Source organism: Acomys minous (genome assembly GCF_964271855.1).
Source record: "Acomys minous genome assembly, chromosome: 1".
Classification (NCBI taxonomy): domain Eukaryota; kingdom Metazoa; phylum Chordata; class Mammalia; order Rodentia; family Muridae; genus Acomys; species Acomys minous.
This window is the reverse complement of record NC_140483.1, coordinates 21,734,247-21,755,956: the sequence shown is the minus strand read 5'-3', so window position 1 is coordinate 21,755,956 and position 21,710 is coordinate 21,734,247. Positions and strand designations below refer to the sequence as shown.

Sequence of the window (21,710 nt, the reverse complement as noted above, 5' to 3'; positions counted from 1 at the left end):
TGTTATTTCCCTCATTTGGCATTACTAAAACGGCTAAAAGTTTTGGTTTTGTTTGGTTTGGTCTTTCGAGACAGGGTTTCTCTGTGTAGACTTGGGTGTCCTGGACTTGCTATATAGACCTGGCTAGCCTTGAACCTACATAGATCCACCTGCCTCTGCCTCCTCAAGTGCTGAGATTACAGGCATGTGATACGACACCCAGTGTAAACAATGTGTTTTTAAAAGCAGATTGAAATCCACTAAGTAGAGCACTTCAAAGCATCCAGCTGAGCTTTATTTGAGTTATCTCAAAAATCAGCTTTAAATGGGGGTCCATATGGCCTCAGATTCACTGATCTGTCATAGGGAAGGGCCATGCAATGTTTAAAATGGACATACCAATTAGTCATGCTCAGCATCAGGAGTAATTCACATTAATTTCACTTTGACAGTGAGCAAAGCACCTCTGCTCAGCTCACATCATTTGCTGCTCGCTGGACAGATGGGGCCCGTGTTACGGCTACTATAGACTGAGAAAGGTCCTGTAACTTTATTGAGTTTGCCTGGTTTGTGAGTAGATGCCTGGTCTGGAGCTGGTCTCATGTGTGTCTCAGCTACATGCCATGGTCTCACAACTACCTGTCTAGGAGCAGTTGTGTGCTGTGCCGTTAAAAGCAGCAGAAAAGTCAGTTCCCACGTATTCACACTCTGCTTTTTCTCAGCGAGGCCAGGGTTCTTGCACCAAATTCAGCCACACAGAAAGCTGCATGCAGCATTTCCCCTGCAACTTTGTCACGCACTCCTCACCAGCGCTGCTTGATTGCCCTTTGATAGTTCAGCATCATTTCCGGAATACTTTGCTGTGGAGAGTGGGGGCCGTGAGGAAGATGCGTCCAGTGTTTCCCCTGCAGTGTTGTCACTCACTGGTCACCTGCCCTGCTTGATTGCCCTTTCATAGTCCAGCATCGTTTCCTGAAAGGCTTTGCTGTGGAGAGTGGCACATAACTGTAACACTGACACCACATTCAACGGATTGTGGTTGCACAGTTCTAATACCAGGACGCTCTCAGCCTTAGCAAATGGCCTCCACATTTCAGATGCTAGTGACGGAAGATGGCCAGAGTTACATGTCACGTATCTGATCCTCCTCATACCAAACTTACACCTAGATAGTAGAATGACATTACGTCAAAGGACTTGAACCCACACCAGCCTTGAGACAGGTGGGAGATCTGGGACAGGGCGTGGGTAGGAACTTTCAAAGATGCAGTGTGAAATGAAAATTGGAGCTCTCTGGGCAAAATCCGTTAAGCGTTTGGAAGCCACACAGCACCGGAAAGCCAAGTTTAAGGTCCTTTGAACTAAGCTTCTGTGCATGCTATAGCTGAGACACAAGCTAAGGTTTTCCAAGAGCCCTCTGTGAACTTTCTCAGCCCAGTTAGAATCATTTATGGGTGACAATCGGTGTTGGGGATTTCTGCAAAGTGTGGCTCCCAGAGGCCACATTAACATATCTCTATGTTCTCTGTATGTTTTCTTCCTGTTGTCCTTTCCATTTGGCACTCAGTATGTCAGCTTTTGTAATCCAAGGGATTCTCGGGGCAGCAGTGGCATCCTAGTCTCCCTGTGGTCCTAGCATAGCTTCTGACATGGAGTTGGTACTTGGTAAACGCTAACTATTGGTAGGTAAATAAATATCCCTGACTTTCCCCCATCCCACCCTTCCTTGCTGTAGAGCCCTGAAACATGTTGACTTGGCTCGCGCATTCCAACTAAATCACCAGTACATTCTCCCTGAGGGCAGTCCTTCTGCTGACCTGAAAGGAAAGAGGTTCATCTCAGCATCCTGGAATCCTGCAGTAGCTACTGAGCTCAAGAGAGAGGTGGACACAACTGGGAGCACCACTGGGTTAATAAATCCTTCCATCTTAGTGACTTGCATTCTCTATAGACCCTCTGTAGAAACTTTAGGGTTAACCTGAACCCGTTTATGTGGAAAACATGGCTTGGCCTTTGGGGTTTACACAGAACTAGTTCACACCCAAACAGCCCAGCCACTTGTTTGCTGTTAATACCCTTTCTGACAGGTCAGTCCCCATGTCATATCCGTTATTGAATACCACATGTGTCATGAAGGCCAGTCTTAAAGATCATTAAAGATCTCAGTGGGGATCTGCTGCATAACACACGTTTATCTTGATGTATAAATTCTGAAGGCTAGAAGACTTTCAAGGAATAAGACCATTAACCTTCATTAGGTCCAAGATATCAAGTGTGTCCCTTTCCTCATGCTTCTGCCCATTAGTGGATGAGTTTGGGGTAATTTTCTGGAGTATTATGAGCTGATGACCTACTCAATCACTACCTTTTTGTTTTTTGTTTCTGTTTGTTTATTTGATTGATTGATTGATTTACTGTGGTCTTCAAAAAGACATTTTACATTTTTGCCTCTATCCTTGGAAGATAAAGTCAAAGTCTGGTGATGTTACCCCCTAAATTGATGAGTTCAGGGGATCATTTCTGTTCTCATCTATCTTCCCAGGCTACATAGAATATTTGACATTCAATAAATTTTTAACCATTTACTGAGTGAGGGAAGTATTGGAATTCATTCTGAGTTGTATAGACTTTCTTGAAGCAACTTACAAAACAGATGAAGTTCATGTCTTCATTGAGTCACTAATGAACACATGCATTTATTCAGGGACTGTTTTGTTTCAGACAATATGGCAGGAATTCAACTAATCTTTATTTGTCATTGCATATTATACATACCTAGGATAAGCCAGGTGGTGGTGGAACATGCCTTTAATCCCAGCACCAGGCAGAGGCAGGCAGATCTGTGTGAGTTAGAGGTTAGCCTAGTCTATAAAGTGAGTACAGGACAGCCAGTCACACACACAGACACACACACAGACACACACAGACACACACACACACACACACACACACACACACACATACACACACACCTTTCTCAAACATTCCCCAAAGTAAAACAAACAAACAAACAAACCCAAAACCTAGAACGGAAGAAGAAAGATCCCCACGACACAGGATGAGCAGTGTCTGAGGAAGTTCCTCAGTGATAGCCAAGAAAGAGAAAGACCACAAAGCAGCTCAACAGTCTGATGGGGACTGTTTTCTATTTATATCCTCAGGGTCTGAAGCTGCAGGAAGAGGCACAGACTCGATGGTGCTGAATGCAACTGTTGGAGAGTCGGTTACTTTCCATGTCAATATTCAAGAACCACAGAAAGTGAGGAGCATTGCTTGGAATTCAGATTTGTCTGTCGCTTTTATAAAACCAGGAGTTGGAGGAGGAGCACCTGAAGTTTTTGTGACCCACTTCATTTATAAAGGACGAATAGAGGTCATGGGTCAGAACTATAACCTGGTCATTAGACACCTGAGGATGGAAGATGCAGGAACTTACACAGCAAACATAAATGAGGAGGATTCTACCATCACCAAACGCTACCACCTGCATGTCTACCGTAAGTTATGGGATGTAAGAGGCCTTGGATTTTACTTTTGCTTTGGAGATTTGTGATATAAAGCACACACATTTCCATGAAAACAGAATTTCCTAATTCTCCTCATACTTATGATGACATAAGCACATCAGTCCTTATAAAGGTCTAAATTAGTTGTGGCCTCAAAACACTTTAGCTGTTTTCCGTTTTGCCACAGAATTTGCTGTTTGATCTTCGTTTTCCTTCCTTATATCAACAATCATATCAATCAAATTACAAGTGCTATTATGACAAGCTAGTAAGAAACCATATGCAAAGTGGTCTTTAAAAGGTTCCTGTTTCAAAATAATTGCAGAATGCTTAGGACATCTTGTTCCTACAGAGAAAATGAAATTAGATTGCAGTTTTCACCACTGTAGCTGTACCATTACCCACCCCCAACACACACACACACACACACACACACACACACACACACACACACACACTCACACACTTATCCCTTACAATAGGTAAATGTGGTGTCTTTTTCTTGTGCTTCAGCTATGCTGGAATTATCAGGGGCTGCTGTGGTGGGATAGCATTGCCCTGGCTGGTATTGCCTGTGTTTTAATGCTGGCATCTAGGCATCTGGCATTGGGATGATTATCAATCTATGTGATGATTTTTGGATTTGTCTTTGTTGAGTGGGTGTTCTGATGCTATGTTTCTGTTTCTTCTCTGGATTTTCAGAGAGAGTGATGGCTGTTTATTGTCTGGTAGGAAGTTTTCTTTGAATCTGATAGTTGTGGCCACTGGGTGTTTCCAGTAAAATGTGTTTCTGGGTATTGGGAGGTGGCACATAGGACCTGGGATAGGCTAGGGGTCTGAAGGGGTCCATAGGAGAGAGGAGAGGAGTGTTCAGCCACCATATGTTTACTTCATCTCCTTGGAATCAGGAGACAAGGAAGCAAGGTCTCCCCAAATAGTCTGCTGTAGACAATGGGGATGAGACTGCTGGTGGATCTAAAAGAACACAAGACAAGGGGAAGAGCTACAGATGCCTACCTGCCTTCCTGGCAGAAGTGCTCTGTGGGTTAGCAGGGAGTGCCTGCTGGAGGTGGATGCTAGGATACAGCAACAAGAAAGGAGAGGGAGGGTCAAAGTGGGAGGACTATGGGATCTAGAAGAGATGGCGGCGGAGGTGGGGTTAAAAGGAAAGTTGCAAAAGTCAGTCCCCGCTCTCCACTCAGCTGTGGAGAATGACCTGTCCATTGGTTAGATCTGGGTAGAGGTTCGATGTTTGCTGCACATATTGTCCTTGGTTGGTGCCGTACTTTGAGCAGAACCCCTGGGTCCGGATCCGGGCCCCATATTTGATCATGGGGAGGCCCAGTGGCACTCAGAGGAAGGAAAACAGGCTACCAAGAAGATATTGATACCCTATCAAGTGGTCCTATCTGACCATCACAAAATAAAGTTGGATATCAACACAACAGTAGGAACAGAAAGCTTATAAACTCATGAAGAATTCTCAAATGAATGGGAAATTTCTCCATACAGAAATAAAGAAATTGAGGACTCGCTAGAATTCAATGAAAATCCTAGACTTATGGAATACAATAAGATTGGCTCTAAGAACCAACATTGTTTTCAGGTTGCATCTTGCACCTCTAAGAGTGACTAAGGTCAAAGACACAGGTGACAGCTCATGTTGGCGAGGACGTGAAATAAGGGGAACACTCTTCCGTGGCTGGTGGGAGTGGAACCTCGTACAACCACTGTGAAAGTCAAAACTGTGCTTCCCTAGACATTTGGCAGTCTATCTATTTAAGAGCCACGTGTACTACTCTTGAGCATATTGCCAGAGGATGCTTCATACACCATAGAGACACTTGCACAACCATGTCCTTTGCTGTTCTCTCCATAGTAGCCAGAAGCTGGAAACAACCTAGATGTCCCACCATAGTAGAATCCATAAGAAAATGAGTTCCTTTTACACAATGCAGTATCACCCAACTCCCTAAAAATAATGGCATCATGAAATTGGCAGATAAATGAAATGAACGAGAAAAAAAATCATCCTGAGTGAGGTAACTCAGACCCATAAACATAAATATGGTGTGCATTTGCTTATATGTGGATATCAGTCACTAAAAAGTCATAGCCAAGCTCTAATCTAAAGACCTGGAGAGGTTAGGAATAGAGAACAGGACTAGGGAGGACACATAGATCTGTAGGAGGAGGAAATAGAATAAGTGTTGCGGGTGGACTGGGAGCTGGAAAGACCGGAACGGGAGCATGAGCATCAGGTGGGGAGGGAAGATCCGGTTGAGACAGAATGTTTGGAGAATAAGGTAGCATGGGGGGGCATTTGATGAGCAGTTTAGAAACCTACTGCTGTGGAAAACTCTTTACATATATGAAGACGATCCTGATGAGGCTACAAATAATGAACAAGATGGAGTGCACCCTTCGAGACTAAAACCTGAATTGTTGCTGTTGTTCAGCCCAGCTTACCATGAGGGATTTGGTTTGAGTTCCCACAGTGTGAGCGCTTTGGCTGCTGCACAGAAGATCCTATTGCAGGGCCCACTTGGAACATTCAGGCCGCGCATGTGCATTTGGAGCCTGTCAATTTTATGACTACGTTCATTGCTGCCCTTCACTGTATTCTGAGATGCTAGAAGTCGGTTCATTTGATCACAGAGCTCATTCTTCTCCTTTGTCAATTCATCCAGGGATGCTGAGAAACCAACCAGCAGCATCATTTTCCTTAGTTTCCCACGCTGTCCAAAGTTACCAAATCCATTGCCACCCACAGCTGGTGAATCAGAATAATCAGATGTATTTGTCTCCTTTAGTTCATAAAATAGTTTACACCCTGCATGGGCTTTTAGTGCACTCTGAGCTCCCAGGAGAGGCTTCAGAAACTGGAGAGGCGGAAGGACTTGTAGGTGATGGCAAACTGGAGAGCCTGTTCCGGATACTTACAGGAGTCACCCTCATCCTTCTGTTGCTGTAGAACAACTCCTGATACCAAAGTCTGTATCCGTCAGGGTTCTCTAGGCTCTAGAGTCTAGAACAACCAAACTTACAGAATGAATCTCTCTCTGGAGCAAGAGGATTTCTTCCAATGACTGACAGACTGCTGGCCCAGCTGAAAGAACAACGGCTGGCTATAAATGGAAAGTCCAAGAATTGAACAGTTTCTCAGCTCAGCAGAGAGGATGTCTCAGCTGGTCTTCAGCCGACTCTGGAATTCCAGAGAAGTAAGCTCTCACGCCAGTGAAGGGATGGACTAGAAAGCAGACGTAAAGCCAAAGCTTCCTTCTCCCATGTCCTTACATAGGCTTCAGGCAGAAGGTGGGCCCCAGATTAAAGGTGTGTCTTTCCAACTCAGGATCAGGAATAGGATTAGATCTTCCTACCTCAAATTAAGCAAATATCCCTCCCTGATGTGCCCTCTATTTTTTTTCCTCCTTTATTAATTTATTCTTGTTACATCTCAATGGTTATCCCATCCCTTGTATCCTCCCATTCTTCCCTCCCTCCCAATTTCCCCTTATTCCCCTTCCCTATGACTGTTCCTGAGGGGGATTACCTCCCCCTCTATAGGATCATAGGGTATCAAGTCTCTTCTTGGTAACCTGCTGTCCTTCCTCTGATTGCCACCAGGTCTCCCCATCCAGGGGACATGTGCCCTCTATTTTTTAATTTTAGTACATCACATGTGTAGTCAAGTTGACAAGCGAGAATGGCCATCACAGGGTAGAATTCTCCTTCTGCCATAGTAAGTATTCTATGGCTGTGAAGAGACACCATGACCAAGCCAACTCATATAAGAAGAAAGCATTTAACGTGGGGTTTGGTTACAGTTTCAGAAGTCTAGTTCGTTATCATCACAGCAGGGAGCATGGCAGCATGCATCGGCCTAGAGCAAAAGCTGAGAGCCACACCCTGAGCCGAAGGCCAAGAGGCAGAGAAATTCCGGGCCGAGTGTGAGCTTTTAGAAACCTCAAAGCCTTCTTCAGAGGAAGGACAGCAGGATCCCAAGAAGAGACTTGATACCCTATGAGCATATACAGTGGGAGGAGGTCCCCCTCAGGAACAGTCATAGGGGAGGGGAATAAGGGGAAAATGGGAGGGAGGGAAGAATGGGAGGATACAAGGGATGGGATAACCATTGAGATGTAACAAGAATAAATTAATAAAATAAAAATTAACAAAAAAAAAAAGAAACCTCAAAGCCTACCCCCAGTGGCACAATTCTTCCAACATGGCCACACCTCCTAATCCTTCTGATTGGTTCAAACCATTCCACTCCATGGTGACTAAATATTCAAACCTATGAGCCGGTGGCAATCATTTTCATTCAAACCACCACAACTCTGATGCTCATAATTTACAGAGTAATGATTTCTTGGAGTTTTCAATGCTGTTACTAGGTCTCCCAGGATGTCCACAAATTCACAATCTTTCTGCATCACATTCCCAAGTGCAAGGATGTAGGCATACACTCCCATGCCTAAATATGAGCAATTCCTTTACTGAGGATATATAGATATGGATATAGATACAGATACAGATATAGATATAACAGGCATTGGATCAGTATAAGGTTCTGTTATATTCACAACGTAATGACTACAGCATTTCCAAATATCTGCAGTTTAACAACTTCTGCCATGATAAGGTCCCCCTTGTCTGCTCCTCTCTGTCCCTGTTCACCTCACCTCCACATCCACTCCATTCTGACTCATGGTGGATTGTATGTGAAAGTAATCTGTTTTCAATAAAAGGAAAAAAAATGAGAAATTAGGTGTGCATAAAAGTGTGTGTGCATATATGCATGTGCCAGCTGGTGAGAAAACAAAACAGACCATGAATTTGTAAAAGGAAGCTTTATAGAGGGTTTGGAGGGAAGAGGGAAATGATGTAATTATATTATAATCTCAGCAATGATAAAAGCTCTTGTTGAAGACTTAATGTGAGTGAGAGAAAAGTAAATAAGTATAGGAAAACCATTTTTTTTAAAGCAACCTTCTGCTTTGGCTGATTTTAAGATCTATACGGTTGAAAGGATCTATTATTCATACATCATTACAAAGCATGGCCACAATATGTACAACTCGCCACCATCACATGGGCTATACTAAAATATCAAAAATAATTTTAATGTGATTTATTTGTTTTCGTGACCTCTTCTTTAATGTGTTTAACATGTATCACACAAATTTCTGGGAGGTTAACAATCGCTTCCCACAAGCTTATATAGGCCGGTTTCAAGTCACTCTCGCCTCATATGCTTTCTCCTCATAGGCCGGCTTGGAAAACCAACAATTACACAGAATTTGACAACACTTGTGAACAACACTTGTAATGTCACACTGACGTGCTCTGTGGGGAGCGAAGAGAAGAACGTGGCCTACAGTTGGAGTCCCTCTGGAGAGAAAGGCAACGTCCTTCAAATCTTCCATTCCCCTGAGAATCAAAAGATGACTTACACGTGTATGGCCCAGAACCCTGTCAGCAACAATTCTGACTCTGTCACTCTCCCGCAATCCTGTGCAGGTAACCAGCTCCTCCCATCTCTCTGGACAGTCTCAGAAGTCACCTGAGACTCTGAAGACTCCATGCCTTAGCTTTTGACTCCTCATCATGCGAGTGTGCCTCCTTCATGCCAAGACTAGCCGTGGGTGCGTCCTCACCCAGGCAGCCTTCTGAGGGAATGACCAAAGCTTCTGTGAAGCATTGATCATTCTCGAGGATCTTGAGGAGTCTGATGGAGACTGCAAATTGAAGGGCTTTGGCCCTCTCTGAAGGGCATGCCGTCTTGACATTGGCCCAAATGTGGGCAAACCCGTACAGTGTCGTGGGCCTGTTTCCTGATAGCCAAGACTCATAACAATTTCTATTTCCAGACATGCGAGGCTCCCATGTTCACCCTGCTGTGTTGCCAAGTGGACTGGCTGTGCTCTCTCTGTTTATTCTCACTGCGGTGTTGGCTCTTCTGTTCCATTTGTACAAGAGAAGGCAAGGTAGGGTTGCCCTGGAAGGTAAAATGTGAGAATGTGTCTTCTTGCTTCCAAGAAGTGACCTGATTTATCTACCCTAGTGGAGTAGGGAGTATCACTTTGGGAACCACACTGGCAAGGCAAAGGAACAGGGTAAAAGTATTTACCAGTGGAGAACAAATACAAAAAAGGTGTAATGAAGAAAATGTGCTACAAGAGAAAGGGATGCAGGAGACAGTCTTAGAGGGGGAAAATCCAATGAAAGAATTGAGTTCTTTTCGAGGAATTAAGGGAAATTTTTTGGTCTTATCTTAAGCAACATACCTGCACATTTCACAATCTTGATGACTAGAAAATTTAACAATAGAGTTATCTTTCTTGATACTAGCCGTTTGAGCTAATAAGAAGATGTCACAAGCCACTAGGGTCAGGCCGCAAATCGTGAGGGTCTGACTGTTAAAGAGTGAGAATGTGTGCATTTGAGGGAGAGAACTTTTTTGTCTCTATATTTTTTTCTTAAAATGTTTATTTTATTTACACACACACACACACACACACACACACACACACACACACACACTCACACACACATTCACACCTACATGCCTGAAATAACCAGAAAAGGGCACAAGATCCTCGGGAGCTGGAGTTTCTGCCACCCAATGAAGGTACTGAAGTTCTCTGTGAGATCAGGGCGGTTTGAACAGCTGAGCCATCTCTCCTGCTCTGTCTCTACCCCTCACCTTATAAATCTACAAGCTGAAATCACTGACAAGGGAGGAAATTAAGTGTCTGTCTGTCTGTCGGTCTGTCTCTCTCTCTCTCTGTGTGCTTCATAAACTGCAAAAAGGAGTCTGGGATCTCTGGTCTAGCTCTCAAAGTGAGGGCCTTCAAACTTAAAATGGAGGGAAGAGCAGAGTTGCCAGATGGGCTGGCTGGTGAGCAGGGGCTTGAGTGCAGCAAAGGAAGCGTCATCAAACATGTCGACTGTGATTGAGTGTTGGCACACGGTCCAAGAAGGAAGACACATAAGAAGAGTTCTCGGTGCTTGGGAGAAAATTCCAAGAAAACGAGGCAAAAGTCTTGTGATCTCAGTTTCTTCAAAACATGGAATTGTTCTTGGAACGTGTTTTGTGTCATCCTCCCAGGAGGATGGAATAGGATTGAGTTTACTTCAGAGTATCCACTACAACTGAGCATTGTCGTTTGTTTATATGTCTTCATGGAAAAGCAAGGGTTTGGCACATACAGCTTCTCCTTGGGATTGGATACTTTACTCAGGTTGCTCTTCTTAACCCTCAGAGCATACATTGTCTGATGCTCTGAATAAAGTTGGCCACCGTATAAGACTTTCATCTACCTCGTTTTTAGGCTCCATTCTCCCAGGTCCTACCACCTCTAGAGTGGTAAGCAGTGGTGAGTTTAAGGAAGATGGGCTAGTGTGAGATAATGTGGTAAAACAGATAGGACATCCTTCTTGTAGTGTGAGGCACTGTAATGAGGCCATAGAGGCTTAAGGATGAGAGATCTATGTTCTTCTCTCAAATATGACAGAAGAGAACTAACTATAAGTCCCACTTAGAGCTCAGTGTGCCATGAGGTGATGAACGTTCTTCAACTGGGAGTGGATGTAAGGGGCAAGTTTTATTGCAAAGAAAAACCAGGGGGTATTTTTCCTTTGATAATCTGGGCTTCGTATTTGTGCCACCTTTTCAGAATACATCCCAGAGCTAAGTCAGAAAATAATGAGCCAGGGCCCATCATGTAGGTACTACCAGAAGTGAAATTATTACCCAGAATGCCCCACCTGTGGAAGCAACAGAACTCTTTTGTCAAGAGCAAGACCTGGTCACACTGCACTGGCTCAATCGCGAGGTGCTTTTAAGTTAAGGTGTCTCTTGAGACAAGAAACTCTCAGGCTGGAGAGATGATGGTTCAGCCATTAAAGGCTGAGCCTACATCCAAAAAATATATAAGAGAATAGAGATTCTCCCTATACATGGAGGTTAAATCTAAGTTCACTCAAGAGGCAAACCTATCCAGCTGGTAAAGCCAAACCAACATGGAAGGCAAAAATCTTACAGTCTCAAAAGTGCTGTGGATTGGTGTTAAGCGAAAAAGACCACCTTCCAGGGAAAACTGAGTAACCTATGGGCCTCTTGAAGGAGGGCGTATTGCCAGGGGCCAGAAAGTATAGGCAAAACAACCACTGACCACTCACTCTGCTCCCACCTGCTCTGGAGAGCAGCAATGCTTGCATGGGGAAGACTGGTGAGAGAGGAGAGGGAAGAAGATGTCCTCAGAGCATTTACAGATTCACCTTGGATGAGGTACTGTTGCCAACTACACTACATTTTGAGAGTGAATCAGCCTTTCATTCTTACACACTATAAGGGTACCTGTTCACTTTCTGCTTTCCTCAGGGCCTACCTTGGTGCATTAGTTACTTTCCTCATTGCTATAACAAAATACATGTAGAGATGAAATTCCATCTTGACTATTATTTGGCTAGTTATTGTAGCACTGTGAGATCCTATTTTCTCAGCTGTAAGGTATCCATAAGTGTTAGGGCTTGCTACATATAATTATTAAGTAGATTGCATACATGCAATAGCCAATGGTACCTAGTACTAGGTAAATATGAGCTCCAGTGTGTATAATTGGCAGGTCTGAGTAGGATGTTGAGATAGCATTCTATGGGAAAGGGTTTGTTACATGCATCACAAATCAAATGGACTCACAAAAAGGAAATGTCATAGTATCCAAGCATGATCTCCAAGGAAACAGAGACAACTGAGACAGAGGGACAAAGACCAAGAGTTGGAGACAGACTATTCTTTCTTTGCACACACAAATAAGATTGAGAGCACTTTGTCTGGCTCCCTCACTATGTCTGAGGCAGAGACTTAGACGAGACTAGTTCTGAAATAGTGACATCTGTGATCATCTTGGATTAGATCCACTATTTGTACATATTTTGGAGTCCTATAAGATGAAGGCACAAAGTTCTGTCTATCTCTTTTCAACTTGACCCAAAAGCATTGTGTTAATACTGAAAAGAAAAAGAATGTATTAAGATTAATGCCTCATCTAGCTCAGACATTTTTAAAAGTAAAAATCTATGTACCCTTTCTATGTTTTTCTGCTTCCTCCTATGAAGCCTGGCACAAAGAAAGAGCTTGATACATATTTAACTATTTTGTGAATGTTTGTGGTTATAGTCAGGTATGCACTGGGATAATAAAGCACTGGCTATAATTAAAATCAATCAAATTAAACAACCAAGATCCTGACGCAGAAAGTCCAGAAGCCATGCAATGTCATCAATGCCAGAGCTATACTTGAATCCATGCAGGGGATGGGCTAAGCTGAACTTCAGGAATAGAAAAGAATTCACACTGGGCTTTTGGTGAGATTTGAACAAGAGGTGCCCTATCACACAAGTAATCTTTGGGATGAAAAGGCCATCTGAGGATTCAAGCATCCGTCTCCATTGGGCGGGGGCCATTCAAGCTCTGAGCTTTATTTCTTTATCATGGAAAGATAAGACTAGGTAGTATCTAAACACCAACCTACCTTACACAGACTGTGGTTCTATGTTTATTTATGGCAGGTGGTGTTGTCCCAATGGAAACAATATATTCTGTAGTTTCAAGAACTGCTCATCACACAGAGTCCCCAATCTATGATGAAATCCTTGAGTCCCAGGTAAGCTGATGCTACTCATGAATACACCCTACCACCAGTACCACCACCAGAATAGGCATCTTGGGCAACAGTTGCCCTCTGTTTGCTGTTACATAGAAAGAAGCTACAGACAAGAGTCTGAAGGGACCAACCAAAAAGGAAATGATGGCATGGGTCTCCGCATGAAAGCCAACATAGTCCCTTGCCTCCTCATGACAGCCTCCATGGCATACGGCCCTGAGCTTCACATGAAGGCTTAACTGAGGGTTAGATGCAATTTGTGTCTAAGAGGCCCTCTCTAGAGGAATCAATCAATGATAGAATCCTTATTGTGAGATGAGGAATGCTATGGGGTCACCAGCAGGCAAAGTCGGTACTAAGGTTGTTCCAAGGACACAGAAGGAAAGACAGACAACCTTGAACTAAACTAGCTGGTCGACAACAGCTTTTCTTAGACCCTTAATCGCTCTGTTCCACACCTTCTTCCTTTGGCCGGCCTCCCATGGCTCGCTCCCACCAAAGATCACCTTCTGTACCTACACAAGCCTGCTTCCTTGAGTCTGCAAGGACTGAACGGGGACACTTAGGTTTCTCCAGTTACTCTGACACTGTACTAGGACTGCTGGGGACGCAATTATAGATTCACATAACTCACAGAAATCTAATCTCTCAGCGCAGCAAGACTCAGTCTAAACTACACAGAACCCTCCTCTTAGCTCCTGGAGGCCTTCTGCTACAAAGCTATGTATGCCCAACTGCCACCCACTTATCTTTATGGCTGTCGTAACCTGATCCAGAGTTGGATGGAACAAGACCTGATGCCAGAAAAGGAGGCTGCATGGTGAAATGAGATCCAGAATGGGTGGTGGAGAGACTGGAATTAGGAAGAGAGCCTGTTAAGGCTTGTCTTCTGAACTCTCGCTGAGGAGAAAGTATCTCTTTTCCAGGTGAGGTCCTATGCCTATGAGGAAGAAGCAGTGAACACCATTTATTCCTCAGTGAAGCTTCCTGAGAAGGTAATTCCTGGGTGGCTTTTTAATCTTTTTCCCCCCATGCGTTCTACCCTCCTGCTGCATCCCGTCCATCAGTATATAACTGAAAGCCTGAGTCTCCTTGAGGCAAAGGGAAAGTTGTTCACAGCATCCTAAATACTAGATCATGGGAGACATTAATAGTGACCTGACCCCAGCAGTTATTTGTCTCTATGTTAAGGCAAAAATGGAGCTGCTGAGGAACAGAAAGATCTAAGGCTCGGACTGGAGAGATGGCTCAGCGGTTAAGAGTCTGCTCTTCCAGAGGACCTGAGTTCAATTCCCACCAACCATACGGTGGCTCACAACCATCTACACTGAGATCTGATGCCTCTTCTGGCATGAAGGAGTACACACAGATAGAACACTCATATATATAAAATAAATAAATAAAATATACCAAAAAAAAAAAAAAAGATCTAAGGCTGACCTAGGAACAAATAACTGATCCTCGACATTGTTTGAGGTCTAACAATCAAAACCAATTTCAAACACACCTATTTCTTTATACTTATTTATTCGGAGCTATGAAGTTCCCCTGGGGCTCCCAAATGGGATGGCTGGAGCAGAGGAAAATGACTCACCAAAGCAAATGTCCTTTCCACCCACATGTCCCCAAGCACAGGGGAAATCTAAGATATCACCCTAGGCTGATTTCTTATCTCTCCTGGTACTTCAGGGGACTGGAGTCCCCCAGTCACACCTTTCAGCTTATTTTTTTTCATATTTTCTTCTCCTACACAGATGAGGATAACCAACATGAAGGATCACAGACTTCCCATGACTTTGAGTAATGAACTTGTCATCTAGCGGAGCAAGCAACGTTCTCCCTCTGGAAACTAAGTAACAACCACGGCAAGGGTACGTTCCCTAGAGACCTTGTGAACACTTTGAGCTTACTTATCAAATCCTTCCTATCTGGGCAAGATAGATTCTCTTATATGGTGCCCCACAGACTTCTTCATGCCACAGAGCATATAAAATTATTTTTATGTCACATTGGATTAAATCATCAAAGCAGCTTACGTCCATAAAAGACTGAAGATGGCTGGAAGATTCTCAAATCAAGATGGAACATCACTGCCCAACAGCTGTGGGAAGAAATCAATCATTATTGTGAGCACCTCTAACACACCATGGCATACCAGCTAAAAGTGCAGACTAGGCAAGTGTAAGGAACCCTGATGCAAGGCCTCCCAGTCTCTATGGTTCCTTAAGCAACTTAGGAAAGGTGCCTTTAGGGTATATCTAACCCCTTACTTGAATGCATAGCATGTCTGTCCAAGTGTAGGCTACATGTCAACCCCTATTCATTCCTAAGCTCAGGAACCATCATACAGGACACAACTGCCACTATTATCCCAAATAGAGATGGCCATGCTGCTTGGAAAGCTGTGGCTTGTGACCCTAAGCCAGGCAGATACATCCTCTTAGTGTAGCATTAGAATGAATCTTCTCACAGTTTCCTTTCTGGCCAAGCATTCTTTCAACATGTATTCCTTCAGTCAGACTCAGCAAAAAGGCACCATGCCCGAGAGCTTCATGGTCCAAAACAAAATGTCCAGCCACATTTCTGACACTTGGAGGGAAGTGGCTGTAATCAAGCCATCAAAAGATCTTGAACATCTTGATCTAAAAACATCCTCTAACCAACTAAACTTGATTGTAAAACTAAACTATCTGCCCTTCAATGCCCATCAGAGACTTGAGAAAAAATAAAACTTAAATTGCTGAGTGAACCAGCAGTGCAGGTGAGCAGCTTCCCAAATGAACAAATTGACTTAGATGGTTTACTGCCTGAACAGTCACCCAACACTCTCTACAATGTTGGAGCTTCATCTTTGGCTTTCTGTCCCAATATCTCTGCCAGACTTATTGGCAAGGCAGGAACTATTGAGGATTTGCTTACCCTGTCTTGACAGAGTGTGGCCGTCAACTCTGCCTGCATCTAAGCTGCCCATTTTTAGGCAGAATTCTGTTTGTGGCAGGAATGAGGACATTTTGCCCAGTGGCTGGTTTGCCACATCTGAGGCCATCTCCATAAGGAGTCTCTTTGATTCTCATCACCTTCTTTTAATTCGGCTGGGTGTTGTCAGGAGTTAACTGGTCTTGTTGTCAAAGAAATTTAGGATTATAAAAAGATCTTTAAATACCAAATTCTGTGTGTCTCCGAGGCTTTTGAAGACCTTGTTTAACTGTTTTACCTCATATATCAATAGAGTCATATCTATCTGTTAGACTTGGGATATATATTCTTGTGCTAAAAACTGACAAGTATCTGACATGCCCATGTTTTGTATCAATATACTATATTCTATACCATTGACTTAGATGTGACCTTCATTATGTGTTAACAATTAGGGCCTTGAGTTAAGGAATAGATTCAATCATCTAGTGTTTGTTCTATCCTCCCTCTATGTTCCTATGTCCCTTTCTTTCTTTTCAGCTCCTATCTCCTTAGAGTTGAGATGGGATACATAATAAATTTCATTCAGAAATTTAGACTCAACAAGACAGAAAAGACATTTACTGCAAGCTGGAAAAATACAAATAGCCAAACCACTATGAATGTAACATTTATAGAACTCATGATTGTCACATGGTCTAGTTAGTTTTATACATGTGTAATAAAATAAATGTATTTTAAAAAGAGAGATCTTGAATAATGCAAAGCCATTTGCATTCCTAAGAGGGAACTTGAAAGATAACACTGAAGATAGCGAGCCTGGTTCACTCCAGGTCCTATGTTTCATCTCAGACAAGCACAGGGTTCAAGCTAAGGTTGCATTCCTTCACTCCAGCAGCCCTACAAACTCAAAACCAGCTGGCTAGCCATAAGGAAGAATCCTCTAGCTGGATAGGACAGCACACGGTCTGTGGGGCACTGAGAGCCAACTAACTGAGCTTGGTCTATTACAATGGACTCCCTTTCTAACTGGGGTTCTCTCTTCCCCTGATCTGAGACCCCCAGATTCTTTAAGGAGTATCACATAGCCCTCAGGGAAGATCATATGACCAATCCTTTCCTGATCAGAAAACACCTGGATTTCTTGGAGTACCCTACTTTATACTAAGGAGACCCTAGCCTTAAGCAAATGACCTTTAATTGTACCTAGAAGTTCTTCCCCTGCCCCTCCCCACCTACAGAATAATTAAGTAGTGTGTTTTCCATCTTGCAGTAAGACACTGTGCTACTGCATGTAAATGAAATACTGTACCAATTCCGGTAGATTAAGTATCCTGGCACCCCTGATCCCATTGAATCAGACACATTCACCTTCAAACCCCCACCCACAGCCCAAGGTTCATAAATAAAGGCTGGATGGAGTGTTCCATTGTGTGCCCATCATTCCTCCACCATAACCATCTGAGTCTCCGTTTGTTAGGTCACATTACAGGGCATAGCTGGCATGGCCTTCCCTCTACCTTGGGATGGGACTTCTCCACTCCCAGAGACTCACTATATAAATCAGGCAAATTGGTTCCACAGTTCTCCTTTTGTCCACCTTTGCCCTTGTCCTTTTCCCATCTCCCTGCCCTCTCTGCTTCCCTTCCCCCAGCCCCAGCATGAGCTCCTCTTCTCCTCCCCCTCATATGCCACTTTCAGTAAACCTACATTTACATATTATGTAATACTTAAATCACCCAGATCGTGAAACCCCCAAAAAAGACCACCAGGATTCAATACTGATGCAATGTACACAGGGTCCTGAATTACAAAGTTGAGCCTTGGATCACAATCCTTCCTGATGCAGCAGGATAGAAGAGTGGCACTGGAGCTTCAAGGGTACTGGGTTGATAAGGGAAAAACTGTAATTGGGGGTTGGGGTCACAAGGAAGTAAGGAAAAAGCCATGAGTGGGAGTTGTGGGTCACAGGAATGTCAACCTTCAGGCAGGTTAGTGGAGGCTAAATCTCAAGGGAAAGCTGTGGGTCACAGGAATGTCAACCTTCAGGCAGGTTAGTGGAGGCTAAATCTCAAGGGAAAGCTGTGGGTCACAGGAATGTCAACCTTCAGGCAGGTTAGTGGAGGCTAAATCTCAAGGGAAAGCTGTGGGTCACAGGAATGTCAACCTTCAGGCAGGTTGGGTCCAGGAGGCAGAATCTCCTGGGAATTTGTTTTATCTCACAGGATCATTGGGCATTAATTGTATCCAATTGCTCTGGTGGAATTTCTGGAGACTGCTGACAGATCTAGTTTATGGCAGTGTGTGGTCATTCCCAGAACTCAGGAAGAAGTGAAGTCACCTGGAGGACAAGTTCTCACAGAACATTCACAGACCACGGCATAAGTTGCAGGATAAAATTACATATAGGATATAGAATTAATTTTGCCCTTACATCCCCCTCCCCAACAGGTTCATTGAAGACCCAATCATGGGTCTTCCTGAAACTTATTCCTCTGAGTTGGCCTTGTTGTAAGGCCAGGGACTGTGCCCTCATGACTATTAGCTGGATGGCGCCCAATCTCTGCTTGATATAAGGGAGGAGACAAAGCATGGCTGGTTTAAACAGAACTAAGAGTCTATGTTCTTATAGCCATTTGTCCCTCGTGCCAGAGAGTTGCCCTTGACTTAGCATTTCAGCCTATGAAGTGGGAAAACAGGTGAAGTCTTTTGTTTCTGTAACTTCTTCCTGTTGACATTAGGGGCGCTGTTATCAAGCCTGGAAAGGCTGAAAAGCTTGATAATGGGGCGTTTATCAAAAGCATCTGTTTAGCTGATCCAGTTGAAGAGACGGGGAGTAGTCATATCTGTGGGATTGGTTTACGACAGCTTCCAGCAGGTCCAGATCTCAGCAGCTCTGGATTTAGTCGGTTAGCCAGGTAAAACTCTGCTGAGACAAACACAGACTAGGGACAGAAGCTAAAATTGTGTTTCTAAGACAGCTGGAGTAAGCTTATGCCTTTGAAGCCCAGTAAAAGCATGAACATTCTTTTCTCAGTCCAGAAGACTTGATATCCAGGTTGGACAGACTCATTTTTAGCATGATGAGAAGCACCCTTAAGTCTATATTAAGAATACAGCCGGGCATGGTGGCACACGCCTTTAATCCCAGCACCTGGGAGGCAGAAGCAGGTGGATCACTGTGAGTTTGAGGCCAGCCTGGTCTACTAAGCGAGTCCAGGCCAGCCAAGGCTACACAGAGAAACTCTGTCTCGAAAAAACAAAAAAAAACAAAAACAAAAACAAAAAAAAGGATACAACCAAAGAGAAATTAAAATCTTGAGCTTGGAACTGATTAATAAGCAGCCAGCACTCTACCAGCTCATTATAACTTCATTGATCTCATTAGAAATCTGCAACTTGTATTTATGTACCTTAAAACTTTTCTTAAGACCCTTTAACTTTTATAACTTTCACTTGCCAACATTTAAGCCCTTTCTTAGACCCTCAAATATTAAACACTTTCTCAGACTCTCAAACACTTGCCCTTATCAACTTGAAACACTTTCTTATAGCAACCTTAAAACTGCTTCTTGGAACCGTTTCTTAGATCTTCTAACATTCTTATCTTGCATGTATCAACTTTAAGATGCTTTCTCAAGCCCCCCCCCAAATACTTTAAATTCACAGAACTTAAACTTTCATATCCTCAGACCTTATATAAACCACCCCTTTTTTCTATCCAGTTATTCACTAAGAGACACAGGCGGTTGAGTTACTCTAAAAGCTGTTTACCATTTAACATGAAGCCTGTGAGCAAGGCAAGCCTGTTTGCCTTTTTAAATAAGACAAGAGACCTAGTACCTAGTAGTTTTGACTAGCTAATGAACTGACTAGTGTACTAACAGTCGATCTAATTGTCCTCTAGCTGTCAAGATGCCATTAGCTTAGCCATCAATGTAATCAGAGACATGAGAAGGAGAACACAGAAGACATTGGCCTCACCTTGAATTCATCAATGTAAGACAATAGCTCCTCCGGGTGTCCAGTTTGTCCACAGTTAGGCTGATCCATGGAGCAGCTTTCCACAGTGGCTAGAAACCACAATCCAGAGATGGAGTTGTCTGCCATGCCAAACCTTCTCAGAGACCTTGAGCATTACTGCTAGGATGTAGGACTCTCTGTCATAATTAGTTTAAATATATTGAGTGCCAAATTCAGCAGATCTCTGATAAGCCTGAGGACCAGCATATCTGTGCTCAATCTTGTCTGTCTTTAGTTATCTGCTCTAAACTACATCTCACTATAATCTGCAGATAAGTGCTAGAGGACCACATCTGTCTAGTTTTAGTATATCTGAATTGCTTGTTTCTAGCTCAATATTAGCTGATTATTTTAGGGGAAAACACCTGTGGATTAACTGAACTAATACCTAAAATAACCATAGGCTTTAAATATCCTAAACACTTTGCGCAGTAGTAGCTTTTAAAAGGAACTGCACATAGAATCTTTAAGCATCACATAGGCACAATACCTTAAAAGAGTTGATACATAGAATGCTGTAATCAAAATATAACCTTAATTTTGTATCAATATACAAAGATTTGAACAACTAAAAACCATCTACCCCACCTAGGGAATGGGGCATCACTCTCTTGGAATTGTCTCATTAACTATCAGGCAACTGATTTGCTGATATAGCTGACCATAAACGGCATCGATTATTAGTACACTTTTAAATATATTCCTAAACTAATATCAATGTAAAACTTTTAATCATAGATAGAGTTCATTGATGGACTGGCAATCTTGCTGACTATACCACATTCCATCATTAAGACTCAGCAGCAATAAATTAAAAAAAAAAGAAAAAGAAAAAAAGACTGAACAGCAAAAGCTATCTTAAAAGACAGAGGTTGCTCTTGGTGCTGAGCAAGGCAACTGAATGCAGTTGGCAGCCTTCAATAGAGAGGCTTGAGTCTCTCACAACCAAACTTCCTGACTAATGGATTTGATATGGTTTTCTAATTGTTCTATAATATTCTGCTATATTAACATTCAATTTTTTACAATGTTAGAACTTGGTTGTCATGCCTTACCTTCATTCTCAAAGCCTGAAATTCACTACCTTATGAATGTATTTAGCCTTGTTTTTTTTTTTTACTAATATTAATATAGCTTTAAACTTTTATGAGCTATGGACTTTTTACAAACCAAAACATACAAGAAACAGTTCTGCTCTCTTTTTATGGACTGTATTTATATTCTTTAAGACTCCAACTTAGCAGGAATAAAACCTAAAGCCTTAGTCTTTAATGATTAAGATAAATTAAAAACAAAGCTTGTGTATCTGAATATTCTGAGGATAGACTGTGGTCTCCCTGTCCTCTTAACTAAAAGGCTGAGGATAGTTCTTAAACTGAAAGGGAAAATTTTTAATTAGCATTAAAGCAACCAGAACAGCAGAGCTCTCTAACTCATAAGTGCAGGTCAACAGGTATGCTAGCCCAAGGTCCCAGATGATAAGTCACAAAGAATGTGGAGCTAGGAGACAAAGGCCTACTGAGTGTTCCAGGGACCGGCTGGCCATAAAAGATAGGGAAAATACACAAGGACAAATTCCTGAGAGAAACAGGTACCGGACATGGTCGAGTGA

At 42.9% G+C, this 21,710-nt stretch overlaps 1 protein-coding gene across 1 annotated transcript; it reads left to right on the top strand.

Annotated features, from left to right (window-relative positions):
* Positions 1-3,172: 3,172 nt before the first annotated feature.
* Positions 3,173-13,398, top strand: LOC311597264 (SLAM family member 5-like; the record flags this gene model as incomplete). Its single annotated transcript, XM_084781487.1, has 4 exons — positions 3,173-3,476; positions 8,757-9,008; positions 9,359-9,475; positions 13,256-13,398. 4 exons carry the CDS (start codon positions 3,173-3,175, stop codon positions 13,396-13,398), a joined length of 816 nt encoding a protein of 271 aa, XP_084637613.1.
* Between the last annotated feature and the right edge of the window lie 8,312 nt (positions 13,399-21,710).